General features: G+C 51.9%; 5 protein-coding genes across 5 annotated transcripts; 3 read left to right on the top strand and 2 right to left on the bottom strand.

Moving 5' to 3' along the window:
* Positions 1–342: 342 nt before the first annotated feature.
* A1O5_08888 (uncharacterized protein) lies at positions 343–2544 on the top strand (the record flags this gene model as incomplete). Its single annotated transcript, XM_007749469.1, has 1 exon — positions 343–2544. The coding sequence occupies one exon, from the start codon at positions 343–345 to the stop codon at positions 2542–2544; it is 2202 nt and encodes a 733-aa protein (XP_007747659.1).
* A 1562-nt stretch (positions 2545–4106) lies between these two features.
* Positions 4107–5012, top strand: A1O5_08887 (uncharacterized protein; the record flags this gene model as incomplete). Its single annotated transcript, XM_007749468.1, has 1 exon — positions 4107–5012. The coding sequence occupies one exon, from the start codon at positions 4107–4109 to the stop codon at positions 5010–5012; it is 906 nt and encodes a 301-aa protein (XP_007747658.1).
* Positions 5013–5067: 55 nt separating this feature from the next.
* On the bottom strand, positions 5068–5376 carry A1O5_08886 (uncharacterized protein; the record flags this gene model as incomplete). Its single annotated transcript, XM_007749467.1, has 1 exon — positions 5068–5376. The coding sequence occupies one exon, from the start codon at positions 5374–5376 to the stop codon at positions 5068–5070; it is 309 nt and encodes a 102-aa protein (XP_007747657.1).
* Positions 5377–7915: 2539 nt separating this feature from the next.
* On the top strand, positions 7916–8950 carry A1O5_08885 (uncharacterized protein; the record flags this gene model as incomplete). Its single annotated transcript, XM_007749466.1, has 1 exon — positions 7916–8950. The coding sequence occupies one exon, from the start codon at positions 7916–7918 to the stop codon at positions 8948–8950; it is 1035 nt and encodes a 344-aa protein (XP_007747656.1).
* A 4022-nt stretch (positions 8951–12972) lies between these two features.
* On the bottom strand, positions 12973–17403 carry A1O5_08884 (STE/STE11/CDC15 protein kinase; the record flags this gene model as incomplete). The annotated part of the gene is made up of 1 exon (XM_007749465.1): positions 12973–17403. The coding sequence occupies one exon, from the start codon at positions 17401–17403 to the stop codon at positions 12973–12975; it is 4431 nt and encodes a 1476-aa protein (XP_007747655.1).
* Between the last annotated feature and the right edge of the window lie 709 nt (positions 17404–18112).

Raw genomic sequence — 18112 nt, 5'->3', positions numbered from 1 at the left:
GACGTTATCCATTATGCAACGGCTGCGGCTGTCATCCCAATCCTTGAGAAAGGGCATCAGAGGAGTTGCACTTTCACCAGAGGAGCGTCTTCGACCTTGCGCGTGAAATTTCCTGCACCTCTCCTTTTCACACGCTCCTCCTTTCTCGGTCAAGTGGCCGACCTTCTCTTCCCGTCGCGTGACGCTTGTCAGCCTATCCATCATTCATCATGAACCAACACTAGATCGGCGATCCTACGAGTCTTGAACCCGACGTCTTGAAAGCATGCCACAGATCCTGTCACCCTGTCAACGCCTACAATAAGACAGTTGTCGATGTCACCCAACAGCAACCATGCAGCCATGGATGCCAGCGAGAAAGCCGTTTCGTCGGAAACCCCGTCGCCCAACCTCGTAGATCTGGAGCCAGAAGGGAGTGACGTTGCTATGGAGCACAAGATCTCGAAGGATGCATGTTCAGAAAAAGGAAAGGATCCAGAACTGGACGTGACAGACAGGATACCAGATCTCCGAATCCATGATTCCAAGACCAAGAGCAATCATGTCCTTCCACCGAAACTTCTGCCATCCACGCCTCCTCCACCTGAACCCCCCGCGGAGAGTGAAAAGCCGTACCTCGATCCTACACCCAAAACCCCGGCGATATCGAGGCATCCATCTATGAGAGCGTCAGGTGAAGAATATAATGAGAAAGATCCGGCTTATAGTCAGGAGTCTCGGGACAATACTGGGGAAACGCCTTACCAGAAGTCCAGCAATGACCCTGATGTGGAATCGACGTCCGAAATACAGAGTATCATAGATCAATTCGATGATGCGTCGGCAGCACCTTCGAAGGAATCAATCATGTCTCCCCGACACGAAATGACTGGGCCTATTCTAGGATCAAGTGGCAGTTTTCCACCCAGAAGGTCAAGCCTGGAACCACTTCGATCTAGAGACATGGACACGTTGGCATCGCCGATGATCTCCTATCATACAGAAAAGCCTTTGCCGTCGCCGCCTTTGGGGGTTCTCAGTCATGATTCAGGTCCCCTGAGAAGTCCTCCGATGAAAAGTCCAGCCCAAGCCTCGTCGCCCTCGCACCCGATGCAACCACCTCCTCCCGAACCTGAGCCTGAGTTGCCGTTTGATTTTCATCGATTTCTGGAGCAGCTGCGTCACAAATCTGCCGATCCAGTGGCCAAATTCCTACGCTCCTTCTTGACCGAGTTTGGAAAGAAGCAATGGATGGTCCACGAACAGGTCAAAATCATTGGTGATTTTCTAGCCTTCATCACAAACAAAATGGCCCTTTGTGAGGTATGGCGGGAAGTATCTGATAATGAGTTCGACAATGCCAAAGAAGGGATGGAAAAGCTTGTGATGAACAGGTTATATTCGCAAACATTTTCTCCCGCAATACCACCGTCTCCTCCGGTCGCGCGATCCCGGTCCAGGGGAAGAAGGAAAGAGTTAGAAAAGTCCCAGGCACCGGGAAGACGCGGTCAGCATCAAGAAGACGTTGAACGAGACGAGATCCTAGCCCAAAAGATACGGATTTACAGCTGGGTGCGAGAGGAGCATCTCGACATAGAGCCAGTCGGGCCAAATGGGGAGAGGTTTCTTAGACTGGCACAGCAGGAACTCCTCAAAATCAAGGGATATCGAGCGCCTAGAGACAAAGTCATCTGCGTCTTGAATTGCTGCAAGGTTATTTTTGGCCTGTTGAAGAATGCTAAGAGCTCCGACACTTCGGCAGATTCATTCGTGCCGCTTCTAATCTATGTTGTCCTTCAAGCTAATCCAGAGAACCTTGTGTCGAATATCCAGTACATTCTTCGATTCAGGAATCAGGACAAGCTTGGGGGCGAGGCGGGCTACTACCTCTCCTCCCTATCAGGAGCGATACAATTTATCGAAAGCCTAGATCGGACGACCCTGACAGTCAGTGATGAGGAATTTGAACGCAACGTTGAGAACGCTGTGGCAGCGATCGCAGAGCATAATCGTCAGGCCGAGCAACTGAGTCCGCTTGCCGTGACTATTGCAGAGAAATCAGCACTTGCCGAGCCCGAGCTCACACCACGAAATTCGATGGATGTGACATCCAGCAGCCCTATACGCAGAGATCCTAATCGGCAATACAGCAGCTCGGGAGACGGCTCCGACGACAGTGTAGCAGGTCTTTTGCGGACCATCCAGAAGCCTCTTTCCACAATCGGACGAATATTCTCAGACCAGGACACATCATCTCAAGAACGCAGACCGAGTCCAGCGCCTCAAGCGGCTCCGAGGCTGAACCCGAACATGTTTCAACCGCCACCAGCTCATGGTGGCTCGGTATCTCCTTATGACGCCCAGGAAGCGGCCGCGAGACAGGCAAGCGCGGAAGCCGCGGAAGCTCGACGGATCTCAAGAGCCGAACATAGGACTGTGGTCGAGACCCTATGCGGCATGTTTCCAAACCTAGACAAGGAGGTCATTGATGACGTAGTGCGACAAAAGGAGGGAAGAGTGGGACTTGCTGTCGATGCTTGTTTGGCTCTGACAGCTGGAAGTTGAGTCTGAGGACTACCAGATGCCATCGAAATCTTCAAGGAAAGGAAAAGAGATCACATGAGCCTGCTCGCAGGGAGAAGCCGCAAAAAGGCGGCGGCTTCTAAGTTGACAGAGGGGCTATATTCTTCCTCTTAGCTAGTAAGTGGTCCTCCAAGCATGGCGTCCTCTGTAGGGTTAACGATAATACCTAGATGCACCCACGGTTCGCCCCGTGTGTTTAAGTCGGTACCCACTGCAAGACACTAATCCCCATGATCGGCAACATTGGCAGAAAGAGCGCGTCATCTATCTAGATTGGCCGTATCGTTCGATGGTTGCACGGTTGCCGTTGAGCTTGGGACTGTTTATTTGACGGACAAGGCGAGCCCTGACGAAGTCGCAATGGTTACCCGGCATAGGATGCCAATACCTTTGCTATAGCCACCGATGGGCGAAGGGTATCCCACAGATGGATGGGCAAGTAGAGAACAAAGAGAATGCGGCCTCGAGCGAGCGCAAGATCCCATTTTCAACTTTGATTCAACGCCGGACTGGTGTTTTCAGCGTAATATTTTTTCCCTGTTCTGAATCCTATCCAGGGCGGTCTCCGTCCCTGTTATTCTTCGGTATGTTTCTCTGCCAGACCATGCCATGCATGACTGTCTCGAACTTGGATCCGCCAGACAACATGAACCTTCCGTGGACAAAAGAAAATGAAACCCAAAATTGCGCTGAAGAGCTATACCGAGGTGTGTCTCCTGGTAACAGCCAGCAGGCAGCCAGGTCGGGCTGCACCACCACTCAACATGGTACAACACAACACCACACAGCATGCCGAGGACAGGACTCCGGTTGTTTCTGACATTGCTCGCCATGGCCGGGCCTTATTTCTGACCTTTCTGTCTTGTTCTTTTAATTTTTCTGTTTGGAACAGCCGATCGATCGATTTCCCTTTCTTCTGTTTGCATTTTCTGGTTGGAGCAGCGGATCTGTTTCTCCGCCGCATTCGTCGGTTTCTGGTTTGATTATTTTCTGATGGCCGTACATATGTTCGAATATAGTATAGTATTTCTCGTAGCGAGGCGGGGTGCGCTTTCTGGTTAATTTCTGATGCCTTATGTTCGAATATAGTACCACTATTAGCGAGACGGGTGGGTTTTTTGGGCCAGCGGGTCGTCTCGTCCGGTTAAAGGGCCGGGGGCTCTTGTTCGCATTTGTAGATACGTGGAACAAGGTCGCGAGAGGGACAGAGAAGAGCGGGGGAAGAAAAGAGCGCCCTGTCCCCCATATTCCATTTCCATTTCCATTTCCATTTCCATTTCCATTTCCATTTCCAATTTAAATCGGTGTTTCTTCTTTGGTCTTGTCTTCATTGTCGTGGTCGCATCCTGGTCTGGAAGGGCTTGGTAACGAGACTCTGACTCCTGGGGAAAACAAAAGACACAGAAAGAGAGAAGGGTTACCGGTCGGTATTCACGTCCACCTGATCGAGTTCTCTTTTTTTCTGGCCTCTTGCGTAGAGATAGTTCTTCGTCTCTCTCTCGTCTGCTAACCTCCCGCTTCCAAAGCCGTCTCATCGCGCGAATATGGTTCAAGATCCAGCCTCCGCCGACGCGGCTAAACCGGCGATTGTCATCGTTCCGGGCTCCTTCTCGCCTGCATCGTTCTACACCAACGTAGTCGACGCGCTCCACGCACACGGGTACGAAGCTATTGTCGAAACCCTCCTTTCCTCGTCCCGCTCGCCCCTCAACGACGAGAGGGCGGCGACCATGGAAGAAGATGCGGACCTCTTCCGCCAGATCGTCCAGGATCTCGCGGATCAGGGAAAAGACGTTGTTATTGTGACGCACTCGTATGGAGGCGTCCCGGGGACGGAGTGCTCAAGGGAACTCTCGAAGGCGACGAGAAGAGCGATTGGCAAGCAGGGTGGGATTTCGAGATTCGTATACGTAACCTCAGTGGTGCCCACGCCAGGCCACTCGTTGAAAGACCTTATGGGAGACCTGGTTCCATCTTTTCTCCAAGTCGAGGTGAGTAAGAGAGTGTTTTTGGCGACTGCGACATTCGGGTTCCTCGCGCTGTTCTCCGGGATGGCCTTGTCCAACTGGCTGACTGACTTCTTCTGCGTCGGAACAAACCAGGGCGATTTCATGAGCCACGTCATCGAAGAGAGTGCAAAATTGACGTTTTCGGACTTGCCGTTTGAAGAAGCAAAGGAGTGGGTGAAAAGGATGCCATACCACTCGGCTGCTAGCTTTGACGGCAAGCTCACGTACCCCGGGTACAATCATATTCCGGTCTCGTTCGTCATTTGCGAGAAGGACGTGATTCTACCGCCGGAATTTCAGCACTCCGTGATCGACGGCATTGAGCGGGAGAGTGGCAAGAAGGTAGATGTGCATACGTTGAATACCGGACACTGTCCCAATGCGAGTGCTCCGGAGGATCTTGCAAGCGTCATCATCAAGGCAGTGGTGACAGCGGCTTGATTTGTTCAGACTGGGGAGAATGCCTGGCCGAATCAAGGGGTTTGACGGATGATTTCTAGTAAAACAGATAGCCCCATTTCGCTGAAAATTCCTTCCCAATCTTCCATGCGGTGGGATCCCAGGACGCAGCACCGGGGTTCAAGGTAAAGCTCGTCAGGCAGAACAAGTCGGCAAGAAATTCCTCCTCATTAATGATGCCCATCAGCGTGATCATGTTGTCTCTCATTTTGGGAAACGGGAACCGGTCAATCCAGGTAGGGTGGATCGTGGTCAGTTGCAAAGCTGTAGGACGTAAAGACTCTGGGATTTCGGGCCCCACGGTGCTGGATTTGCTGGGGACGACCACGGAGCATGCTATTCCCATCTTTTTCAAGATAGAGCGGCTCTGTCAGCCGTTGCCTGACACGAAAGAAACCATGAAGATACAAATGATGCCAGTTCCGGGGCGACCCCGTCCGTGCCAAGAAGAGAACTTACCATTGCACCGTTCTGATATAGAGCTCCGTAGATGGACCCGGAGACAAAAGTGGTTACAAAGGTATCTGGCTTGCTCGTTGGTACAAGCGCCTGATAAAATGCGGGAAGTCGAGGCACTTTGGGTACAAGACACAGCGGGTCCTCTTGGTTGCTGCTGCTGCTGCTGCTGCTGCTTGGTGAGGGGCCTGAATTGCTGTCGCAGCCTCGACTGTCAGGACACAATGCCTCAACCGACTTTTTGGCCTCCGCTAGGCGTTTTCCTATATCGGAAATTCGTCAGTCAAGGCGTCGACCAATTCTGTGGCGAGAGTGGTTAATCGTAACGAACTCCTTGCTCGCTGGGCCAGCCTGTCCTGGATTTGCTTCCTCTTTCGCGGATCCTGGACACCAAACCAGTTGTCGTCTTCAGCTCGTGCTCTTCCCATACTGAGGGGGACGGTTCCTGGGTGCAGAAGACAGGTTGACTAATCAGTGCAAGCGAAGGCGAGAATATTGCGGGTAATGCAAAGAACACGGGGCGTTTCGTCCTAGTGATAGGGTTCGTCGAAACGAGATAATCAGGAAATGGGATGAACAGGGAGGATTTGGGTTCTGTCTCCGACTCTTGGCCTTTAGATGCCTCTACTGGTTAGAGTGAGACTAGCTCGTCCAGTCGAGAGATGAGAATGGGCGTGCTGGTATGGACCATGGTGTTGAGATGGGTTTTTGTGTAGGGGATTGAATGGTGTTGTGGGTGGTGTGTTGCTAAGCTGGGGAAGCACTGTAGTCACTGCACCTCTTGGTAGAGTCGTTATTACTAAGTTAGTTTGCTGCCCCTCCCTAAATTCTGACTTTACTCGCTCCCATATACAGGCATTCTGACATTGAGAAATCGAGCCAAACGTTACAGTCGAGGCTCGGAAGAACCACGCTGTATGAAGTCGACATTCCCATCAACTCCTCTTACCTGACAGTCCTGGCTCGGATTCACCCAAGCAACACCCATGGCCGACTTCTCAACGACACCAGCAAAGTCAAGGCTCCATCTGCCTACCAATCTCCCTCGCGCCCCTCCTTGTCCCAGATCATGTGGTTCGAAAAATCAAAGGGGAGAGAAGGCTGCCAGGCCGCGCTCCATGTTTTAACTGGCGTCCGGAGAACAGTGCGTTTATAACAAGGCTGATAAGGAAAGGGACATTGAAAAGTCTGGGGCTGGAGGCCTGCTCTTGCTATTCTCTCCGATGCACCTTCGACACGTGTGGCCGCGTTCGGATCCGAAGCGTCAACGGTCGTTGGTCAGGTTGGTGGTGGGGGTCGCCTAGGGTCGACTGGCCGGAAGCTGGATAGTGGGTGGACTGCCCGCCGTTTGGCGAGGCCTTGCAGCTTCCCGCCTAGACAACTGCAGGCACGGCGGGCGTTAAAATTTGAGAAGAGCCCAGAGAGAAAGTCAATCTAGATCGACATTCAGGACGAGAGGTGCGGCGATGCCATCGCGGACGGGCTCTTCGAAACGAGAGGGCATCCGACGGTTGGGATGCGGCATCGCGATGGCCCCTGCCAGGTGCCTTGATACGAGCCTGGGGCGAGACTGATCGACTCCTCCAACGGGGAATCCCTTTGGGCCGTGTGCCTTCAATTCTGGTTTGGTATTTATCTTGTTTCTTGGAAAGCCTGGGCTCTCCTGACACTCGGGTTGCCACCCCCGGATACAGACTCCTCAAATCCCACCCCAGATGGGTTCATGAAAAAGATGGCGTTTGGGCTTTTAATTCAAGGTTTGGACGGGGATTTTACGGAGTCTCCATGTCTTTGGGAAGTCGCCCCGAAGCAACGCCGCCATGTTTCTTCTGCAAAGCCTTTCCCTTGTTTGTCCACCGCTCTACCGTCCTCCGTTGCCTCATTCGTCAGCTTACTCTCACTAACTTTGTCGCTAAGTATTACGCTCTCGCTCTGTGAGCACCATCTGACGTGGAGCAGTTTGCCTCCAGCTTTTGGCAGCGCAGGCCAGCCCCCTGGAGCCCCGGAATAATTGGCCCAGGAAACATTTCTCCCCTCTTCCGATGCTTACTAGGTATGCTCCTCTGGCTATGTCCTGGCAATGCACCAAGTTCAAGCCCTATTTCCGACTCGGTCCGAATGGCAATGCACATGGGCTGGGCTAAGCACCCCCTTGTCTACGGCCGGTGGGAATGAGCATACGTAGATTAAGTATTATTGAAACCCTGGTGACGGGAATCGGCAAGAGCACAGCCTCTAGTTCGCTAGTTTGGACCTCTTGCTATAAACCCTTTTCCGTCCTTCTCTTCTATTTCTCCCCCAGCAGCATTGGAATCCTTTGCCGTCTCCCATATCCGAAATATACCGTTCTTGTCTAGTCATTGGGTCTCTTCCAGCGTCAAAGCAAGTCCAGCCATTGGGATTGCATATCTCGAGCCATTTCGGGCACCATGTCTTTTGTTGACCTCCTCTTTCCACAGAAAGAGCTGGAAGCTCTGGGAAACAAATGGCATGAGCCAGCTCCCAAGAGGAGGAGGCTGGATTCGGGGAGTGTTCAGGTTGTGAATGAGTCTTTTGGACGTCAGCAAAAACAACTCAGTGAGCCGAGCTTGGAACAAAGGCGCCATCGGTTGTCGACACCGGCATCAATCCAATATGGAAGACCGTCGTCATCCTTTGAGCATGTCAAAATCCGCGGCACCAAGAGGGCGAACTCGGAATCTCAACCCCTTAGCCACGCACCAAACTTGAGGAAGCAGACAACAACGACCAAGTCCTGCTTTCCGAGCTTCATTGAGCCGTCTATCTTGAGGAACTACCTTCACCATCTCCATCCCAAAGATCGCCATCGCTATACCGTCTCCGACCTGCCCAAGCGAGAGTCGAGACCAAGAGACACAACATCTCAGATGTCTCCACCCAATGTCGTTGAGGACGCCCTGTCTTCTCCAGGATCTCTAATTGCCGATACATCGTCTTCTCCTGCTTCCTCGGACAGTTGCCCAACTCCCGCCGCCATTTGTGAACAATTCCGTTCTGGCCCATTTGGGCACCTGTTTAATGGAATGCGCCTAACAGATAATGAGCGGGATCTGATGGAAGATCTCCTGAATCCATCAACAACGCTTCCCGAGGACGAATCACACGCCCAGTCGAACAGGGAGGCAACTCCCCGAGTGGAACTTGCACCTGAAGACTACTTGGCGATTGATGAAGCATTTCTACAAAATATGTTCCCTCCATTCGGAAAGCATATCGACCAGCCCTTTGACTTTGCGGTCAATGAATCGACCAATGCTGAAGAAGAGTATGATGTGCACTCATCGGGTTTGAGTCCTGCAGCTGAGGAGCCAGAGGAGCCAGAGGAGACAGAGGAAGTAGCCGAGGAAGAGAAGACCACGAGCCACAGGGGGATTGTGGTGTACGACTACAGCGCTCTCAGTGTTGACGATTTCTTCGATTTGGACGAAGCTTCTTCTTCCTGAGGCTTTAGTTGCCGAAGGATGGTTTGCCGGGTTTTGATATTGGGGGGGTGTGCATGGCATTGCGCCTTCCAAACCCACCTACTGCATACTGGTCTATAATCTTACTGAGTAAATGCTCAAAATTACCGAATGTGTCTCTTTAAGTCTAAATGATACCAGATGATGATTACCGAATGGTACCTCTTGTTCCTTCCTTTCATAACACATGCATTTCTCGCCCGGTGAATTTGTTGATTGGCCGTGCTTTCCATCGCGATCCTGCCCGAATCCTCCTTGACCTGAATCATTCCGACCAGCTCTTCAATGCCGGTGTTTGATGTTGCTCTACACTCAATGTCCAAGACTTCTGCTACAGGCCAGAGTGCAGGTTTACTTTGGCGAAACAAAAGATGGTGTGCATCTTCCGGCTTGTCGTGAACTCGGCCGTCCTGAATAATCGGAAGTGGACTTTGAGATCTGACCTCACTTTCTTACCACGGGCGACGGTGACATGTGCTTCTCTTGCTGTTTGCGTGGCATATCCTAATCCCATTGTCAAGGTCCAAAGGCCTTCCCAAAGTGACTTGCAACAAATCCTTGAGCCTGACAACATAATACTGCAAATCTCACACCTCACCTTCCGAGTGTGGTCGACGTCTCCCCCCCAACAGAAGCGTTCAAAGATTGGCGGGGATTAGCCGCTAGACAGTGCCCGGATATGATACCCATGGGGACTCCATGAGCACTAGACGATAGGGTCAAGCATCAGCAACTGCAGGGAAGTCGATAGGCGCCATACATCTGCACCGGGCTATGTACCCAGTACCAGCGTTGTGAGCAAAACACCCATGTCCTACGCTCAGCTGCTGAATACTACGATGAATCTCACTGTGACTAGTGTCTGCAATACTGATGACAGAGTCTCCTCTTACTCACGAGCCTGCGAAGACAGGGTAGATTCTGATATTACGACCGACTTTCGCAGCCAGAAAGGCATCGGCGATGAGCCAGCTACATACCCAGTACACGAGCATCCTCCCGCTCTTCCCCAGATTGATAATCGAAGTTATGACGATGTGATGATCCAACATAAAACGTTGGGAAGCTAGGTGTCCACAACCCGCAGGAAAGAGGACGCCAAAGACCTAGGCAAACCGGAATATGCGTCAATGCCTCATCAACCTTTCCACCGGAGCAACCACTACATAATAGCATAATCACGATAGATTGCTGAAGGAGACAGGTTGATGCACGATCTGTTCCTGCTCAGGGCACGGCCCACTGGCATATAGCCGCGGCTACTTGAACTTCTCCCTTCAGTAAGTCGATCCAATCCGCCTTCCCTGGAAACTAATCCTTGTGGCGCCACTCACCCAGGGGTCGTTTTCTTACCTCTCGGTAGATCGCATCGGATCCGACCTCTGGCCCTTGCTTGCCACTAGCTGCCACTGCATGGATGGAAGGCTTTTGCTGCCCGGACCGACGAACGACTCCACGAAAATAGAGAGAGCAGAGCGGTCCGGCTGCAAATGGATCGCCGTGGTTGGCTGACTGACCGGTCCATGACACGATGGCGTCTGCTTACCTCGAGCCGTGGCTATTGCTCGACAAATCGCTCGACAGCGCTTTCTATTGCGTCCCGCGCTTCGCCACGCTCCCTGGTCTGGTTAGATTCCTTCAAATTTTTTCTGATCATCGACCACCACTACCAAGACAGGGAGAGCAAGAAAAAAAAATTAGAATTATGCACAATCACCCATCCGAGCCTCGCATGACTTGGCTGAGTTTCCGTGCTGCCGTGCTCGTGCAAACATAGAGAGCGACATCTCTCTGCCGGCTCGTTACTTCCGACCGAGTACTCTGTATTGGTCCGTCCATCGTATTCAATGCGGGGGGTGCCAGAAGACACTACCCATTCTGGTTCGTGCAATTTCCCTGGATCTTTCAGAAGGTGAGAACGGAAACAGACCACAAGGGTTGTCGACACGCAATACGAGGGGAAGGGGAGGGAAGTCAGTTGAGAAGTCACTCAACACTTTGTCTGACCGGGGTTGATTTTGGCTTGTGTTTGATCGAGCCTGGGAGAAAAATTCATACATACGAGTAGTGTGTTGGATCTACCCAGTATTTTGCCTCCTTACCTGGGCGTCTTCAAAGCGAGAGAGGAGAGGGGAACCCATTGGTTGGATGGGACGGAGTCACTTACCTACCGTAGTGGTCGCTGATTAGTTTAGAAAAGAAATCACTAACTCACTCGCCAATTCACCGCTGAATGTACTCGGTGCTTCATCCGGAGTCCACGTACGGAGAACTTGTAGAAGAACCCAGCGAAACTCGTTCTCCATATCGATCACCGTTTTTTGCACCCACATCCCGTCCGCATACCCTCCACATCGAGCAGCAGAAACTAGTCTACTAATTAGAGTAAAACACAAAGAAAAGGTTCAATCATCGTAGTACCAGCACGGAGTACCAGCTAGGTGTGCCCTCCTGCATCGGAACGATATATCCGGCGGAGGAATCAAAGCAGACGGAACGATGCTCGGCGTCGAAATAGAATACCGCACGGAGTCTTCCAACCAGGCTACTGTCCAGACACAACGGAGAAGGGAAGAAATATTCATTGCGCTTGGTCCCGGTGACGCACAGAGTACGGAGTGCTTCCTTTCATGTATACCTCGTACCGGCGGACAGACAAGTACCTAATAGGTAAGTGCCTACCAGCATGGATATGAGGACAGGACCGGGCTGCGGCGCATTGTAGCGACCAATCAGCCAACTACATATGTACAACTGCGCGGGTAACCAGCCAACTAACTACTCCGTACCTACCCAGTACTCCTTCAAACTCCCCTGCCCTGCTCGAGTCGCGATGCGGGCACTGCGTATGTGTTGCCCGTACAGTGCATACACGGTGGTTGCACAATTAACCCAACTACTAGTAGCTTATATGGGGCTCAAGCAAAGGTTACCCCGGTACGGTGACAATGGAGGATTGATTCTTGGACGGAGAAACTCACATGGAGTACGAGGCACCGTGCTGCGGGCTGTGTGCCTACGGAGGATGTACATAGCACACAAGGCGAGCACAAGGGGTAGGGTTCAAAAAGGGGGTGTGAGGTTCAATGGGTGCACCAGGGGGTCCACAGCCTCGTGCCAGCCAGCGCAGCTGTGGGACGCTGATTTAGGAGGCAAGGCTGGGCCCAGCCTGCCTCCCCTTTCCTGCTCCTCCTCCCCTCCCTTGTCGGCGAGATGTCCGAACATTATTCCCTACCGTGTCACCAATGTGCCCTACTTGTGCAGAGTATTAATAGATGCCAGATGCGAAATCAATGCCTCTAACAGGCAAAGACCGGATGGGGGCCAATGGGTATTCACCCATTCATTCATTCGAACGCAGGACATCCAGCCACCACAAGGCCCCCTTTGTCGACTTTATTGTCCACTTCCTATAACACCCAATTGCCTGCTACAAGCATTCACCGACTCCGCCTCTGGACGATGCGTCCGTGGAGGGCAGGCTTGGATTATGTACTGCCCCCAGAGAATCATGATCATTGGAGCAATCAGAAATAGATATGGTATATGTATATATATGGTAAGTTGATGAGGAGAGCGCTGGACGTCGCCCAGCCTTACTAACCAGCTCACCGCGTCATGGTCTTCACAAGCTGTCTACGAATTTGACTCATTTGACTCCATTCGTTCTCTCAGGATGCTTTTCTTTTCTTTTCCCACAGTTCATCCAGTAGGGACAGGAAGATACACACAAAGCCACCCCATCTTCTCTCATCGGTACGGAAATTATCAGGAGCTCCGCTCCATCGGCTCCGCTCCATCGGCCCCGCTCTCCTTCTCCATTACGGCTTCTCTACAAGTATGTACGGAAGACAACCAATCATTGACCGACATCCGTGTTTGTACCTTCTAAATGTCCTCCCCAAGTCGTTGTTCGTTGCTCGTCAAAACAACCAGCCTCCTAACCACACAGTCAAGGACCACATGCCATGCATTTTCACATAACATAACTCTCAGCCAGACGTCTAGCCCCACCGATCATCCCACGTTCCATGTCTTCTAGCTGTCGTCCTCCTTGCCACCGTGACTTCAACCTGACCTGACCCAGGCCCCTGGCCTTGGCTCTGTCCGGAACCAGGCCTCGAGCCTGCTATGCTGCTATTGCTGTTAGAATTTCGGCATTGACTGATACTGCTAGAGTGTGCGTGTCTCGCCTCTCTCCGTGCTCTCTGCTCTGACACAGGAGTCGATGCTCCAGGCGTGCTTCCGGCACTGCTTTGTCCTTGATACGTTCTTGTGCTGGTTGCTGAACTCGAGTCCTTTTCCGTTGATCCCCTCGCTGACCCAACGATGCTCTCTCGTGTACTTTGGCGTGACAGACGATGATGTCCTACCACGCCTGTGGCTACCGTCGACTGGCGAGGATGCCTGCTCTTATTCACCGTCATCTCCGTCACGACACTGGCTGTGTTTGCTCGTGTGAGACTGGGCATGACAAATGCTGGAGAGTTCTCGCGGACGTACGTCGAACCGTCGCGACTGGCAGGCCGCATCACGCTCGTGCCATTGACATACACGCCGTTGCGCTGCCGTCGCGGCGTCTGCGCGACAGGTGGATCATACATGTTCATGCTGGCTCGCTCCGAGCGGCCTAATTGAGGAGACGTAGGCATGCTCATTTGACGGTCGAGGAGATGAGGTGGCGTCGTAGAGCTGGTGCGGCGTTGGAAGCCAGGATGCTTTCTTCGAGCACCGTTTGTCGCCGAACTACCACCCTGCCCACTTTTAATGCTCACGTTATCGGTCTCCTCACATGATCGGATGAGTTCGCTGGCCATGCTGCGGACAAGGACCGCAGAATCAGAATATGAAAGTTCTCGAATCACATCGTAGAGACCGTACTGGTCGAGAAGGAAACAGCCTTCTTCTGTCGAGTCGCAGATGCTGCCGATGATACGCAGGAGGTTGAGACGGATTGCGGGCTTGTTGTGACTCAGCTTTTGGCCCAAGGTGTCGAAAACTTGCGAGCTTCTTGCCATCGATGCTGCAAGAGGTGGCGACAGTCGAAGCAATTTCTGCAGGGGCTCTAGAAGGTTTTCAAATGAGCTTGATTTGCTGCTAGTCAACGCTGCCACGATCGCGGAAATGAAATTCTGATTCTCGAGTAAGTGATCTTCGACTCGGGCCGTCTCTTCTTGAAGCCAGGTGAAGATCGCATCCAAAGCTGTCACCTGCCAGTATGGATCCGAGAGTAACGAGACATAGAATGCAAGGCCCTTGTTCTGCCAAAGCTCACGGCGAGCAGCCCTGGTAGAATGAGCCATGTCACATAGAATTGGCAGCGCAAATTCTTTGACAGGGGTCTTCTCCTGCTTGACAATCTTGATGAGGATCGGAATAATACCGACGAGTGCTGCATCTTCTTGCCGTCTTTTTGACAAACGGCAGAGATTGTAGATGGTGTTCAATATCTGATTTGACATCTCCCTAAAATGCGGCTTGCTCATGCTATTGCTGAGGAGTTCAGACAAAACATCAATAGCGTTCGAATTGTGAAGCGCGTCCAGCGTGGTTGACAACATCGACAAGTTCTTGATGAATTTCAACATCGTTACCTGGTGTGCCGGAGCCATTCTCTTGAGATTCTTCAGAACTCGGTGCAAAACTGTCCGTTCAGCGACCAGCTCCTTGACATAATTCTCCGCTTGAGAGAAGACGAAGAAGATACTAGCAATGCGACCCTCACACAAGTCCGCAAGTTCTTTCTGATCTCCGGAATCCGATGGCTCCATCAGAACCCGGTTCAGGACGAGCGACAACGGCTCTAAAACCGAGTTCCGAGATAATATTCTGCAAAAGTCGTTCTTTGGAGTCGAGCCTTGGAGTTCAAAAACACTCCAGATGCCATTGACTCCAATCAGCACCAATTCTCGGTCATCGTCATAGTCATCTTCTAGGAAATCAACCAGAACCGTTAGACCCCCGGCACTGACGAACATTTGGAGGATGAGGGTGGACGTCTGGTACATTTGCCGGACGAAAGCGGCAGCTTCGAGACGTATCTCCCGTGGAAACTTCTTAGAGGCGAATTTGTTGATTTTTGGGATCCCTCCGACAAAACATAGGTTCTCTTGGACTTCCTCGTCGTTGAAAATGATTGCATTTACAATCTTTAGAAGATTGAGGACAATGTCCAGGCGCATGCAGTCTTCCAAAATCTCCAATATCGGTAAGAGACCATGCGCGCTGATGATAACGCTTTTTGTGTCCGAGAAGAGGTCAAAGTAGTTCATCAAATCCTCGGAGATCTGTAATAAAGCGTCGTCATCCTGCATGACTTTCAGCTGGCCTACTAGAACTTCCACATCTGTTCGGAGTCGCGCATGCTTATCTCGGGCAATGTTTGACTCTAGGTCAACTTCTGGCAGCCCTTCCTCGAGCTGTGCAAAAGGATCATCTTCATCTTCGGCATCTGGAAGCCATGATAGATTCGATATCTTCGAGTTTAGCATTAGCTCAGAGCCATCTTCGCTCTCAGCTCTCTCGAACACTGCAGGCGTCTGTGCAAAGACGTCTGAGAAGTCCTCATCTTGCTCGCTCTCAGCAAAACGTTGAATCTCGATGGAAGATCGTGTCCTTCGCATGGACAATTTGTTTCTGGGCGCAGGATGCCTCTTGAGGCTGCCGCCGGTCTTTGGCGGTCTCATACTCTGCATCAAATCGGTAACGCTGGGCGAATCTAATATTTTGGATGGTACCTCGCTTTCCAATCGCATCAAGCCCAGTTTGGTATCCAAGGCGAGTTCGTTCCCTTGGACGATGTCGGAGAAATCCTCGACAGAACTCTCCCGGTAACGTCGTGTTGGAGGTTCATCCTGTTGTACTTTTGGCTGCGGTGGTTTGCTTTTGGAAAGATTCGTTGTCTGACGAGCAGAGGGCAACGAAGCTTTGCGAGGCATTGGTGTGGGCTTTGCCTTTGTTTTTGGGGGCACTTCAGACTTGTGCCTCGCGTGACGAACTTCTGGCCTCTTCGCCGGCGCAGCGCTTGCAAGTCGGATGGTTTTATTTGTGTCCACTTCGGCAGGCGAAGGAGCTTTTAGTGTCGAATCCTTGTCCTCAACGGCCTCGTTTTCTTTTCCCAACGCGCTCTCCATCGTGGCGAATGCCTTCAATCTCTCAGAAGACAACATGCCTCCAAAGTTATCGTGAGGTCTCAGATGCGGCAACTGGAAAGTGCTCGGTGAAATAGCAGTGGCGAAGTCATCGTCCCAGTTGTCCTCATCTTCGAGGGAGCGGAACCTGGTTGTGTTGTCATCCTTATTGAGAAGGGGATTAGGAGATTTGGTTTGAGATTTCGTCGGACGAAGCATGTCCCTTGCCACAGGTATTGGACTGGCTGTCGAAGCATTGGAGTTCTTTCTTATCGAGCTGCCATTGGGAGAATCTTTAAGGGCTTCGTTCCATTCTTGAACGCTCTTTATCGCTTCGTCATATTCAGTGGAATTCTTTGGCCTGTCCGAGTTGGTCCTTCTTGCATTCACTATCCACGGATGTTTTAATAGCTTCTTGGCCGAGACTCTCAGATTTGGGTCCTTTTGAAAACATTGCATCAAGAAGTCCAAAACTGCGGGTGATGCACCTTGCGGCAGGGGAGGATGGTCGTCGTTCACGATGCGGAACAAAGCAGGCATAGGCTGGAGATTGTGATACGGCGGTTTCCCATCGAGCAATTCGATCACCGTGCAACCCAGACTCCAGATGTCCGAAGCGGTAGTTGCGCCTGTCAACTCGATCACTTCGGGGGCCATCCAATAGGGAGTTCCCACGACGCTGGACTCATGTAATCCTGTGGTGCGGCTCGCCACTCCAAAATCTGCCAGTTTGACCAGTCCTTGCTTGGTGGTTAGAATGTTGGCACCTTTGATATCGCGGTGAATGACGCCCTGATCGTGCAGATAGAACAAACCTTGGAGCACTTGGGACATGTAGAGAGCAACCAGATTCTCGGGAAAGCGGCCGAAATTCTTGGAGATTGAATGCAGGGACCCGTTCTCGCAGTATTCGAGAATGATGTTGAGGGTTTCGGGAGTCTTGACGAATCCGTTGTATTTGACGATATTGGGATGATCAAGATTCTTCAGCAGGTCAATCTCCAGCATAATAACCCTCAATTCGCTCTTGGGTAAATCCGCCAGCTTGATCTGCTTGACCGCAACAGTCTCTCCCGTGCCCCAATTCAATGCCCTGTAAACAGAGCCAAAAGCACCCTTACCCAGACAATCACCCAACTGATAGTCTTTCAGCTCGGTCACATCCTGCGCCTTGGTCTTCTCTTTCTCCTCTCTCTTGGTTGGGCTGGACGGAGGCTTGGGGGTTTTGGTGACCCTGAGACCCAAGCCGTCGACTGCTCTAGTAGTGGGGACATCGTCTGGAGGTTCGGCGGTGCGAGCAGGCATCTTGAGATCGACGGGAGTGAGAAAAGAAGGGAGAGATTAAAAGGGCAAATCGGCCTTGCCCTCTCTCATTGTCCGTTGGTCCAACTGCAGTCTGGTTGGCGAGAATAAGTGATTGGTAGCTGGTGGAACGGCCAACGCAGGATGCCGGGCAATGGTTTTGGACTGCCACTTGTGGCTGCGGCATCAAGGGTGGTATAGCGATTGCTGGTGGCACGCCGTCCTGAGCAGGAGACGGACAATGGCTTTGTCACGGGTGAGACGATCGTAGATGGTCGCAAAAAGGCATGGCAATGAAGACATTGAACATCAAACAAACAGGTCAATCAAATGTGGAAGGCACGAGATTGGATTGGGCTGCCAGATGAGGTCTGAGGTCGGCCTACTATGGGTGACTAGCCCTCGCTTGCGAGTTTGTGTTGCAGGTTGCAGGGCGATCCGCGGCCACTAACTGGCCTACGGTGAGCTTTGGTGCCCTCTCGTCCCGAGACCTCCACTCTGCCCTTCAGGGACGCGTCAATTGTAATCGCAGCACGCGACTTTCCTCCAAGGTACCCGCCTCGTCTATCTAGGTCCCCCAACGACCCCCAACTGAATATGATCCGAGTGGCCGTCACTGATGCTTTATGCAAGTCTTCTCTGCCGTCATCTCTGACCGCTGATCCGATGGCCATTGCCTAAGTGGGCTGTCTACTGCTACATCATGAATCGA

This window comes from Cladophialophora psammophila (assembly GCF_000585535.1).
Source record: "Cladophialophora psammophila CBS 110553 chromosome Unknown aczJe-supercont1.14, whole genome shotgun sequence".
In the NCBI taxonomy this organism is placed as follows: domain Eukaryota; kingdom Fungi; phylum Ascomycota; class Eurotiomycetes; order Chaetothyriales; family Herpotrichiellaceae; genus Cladophialophora; species Cladophialophora psammophila.
Note: the sequence above shows the minus strand (reverse complement) of the source record. Positions and strands in the feature narration are given on the sequence as shown.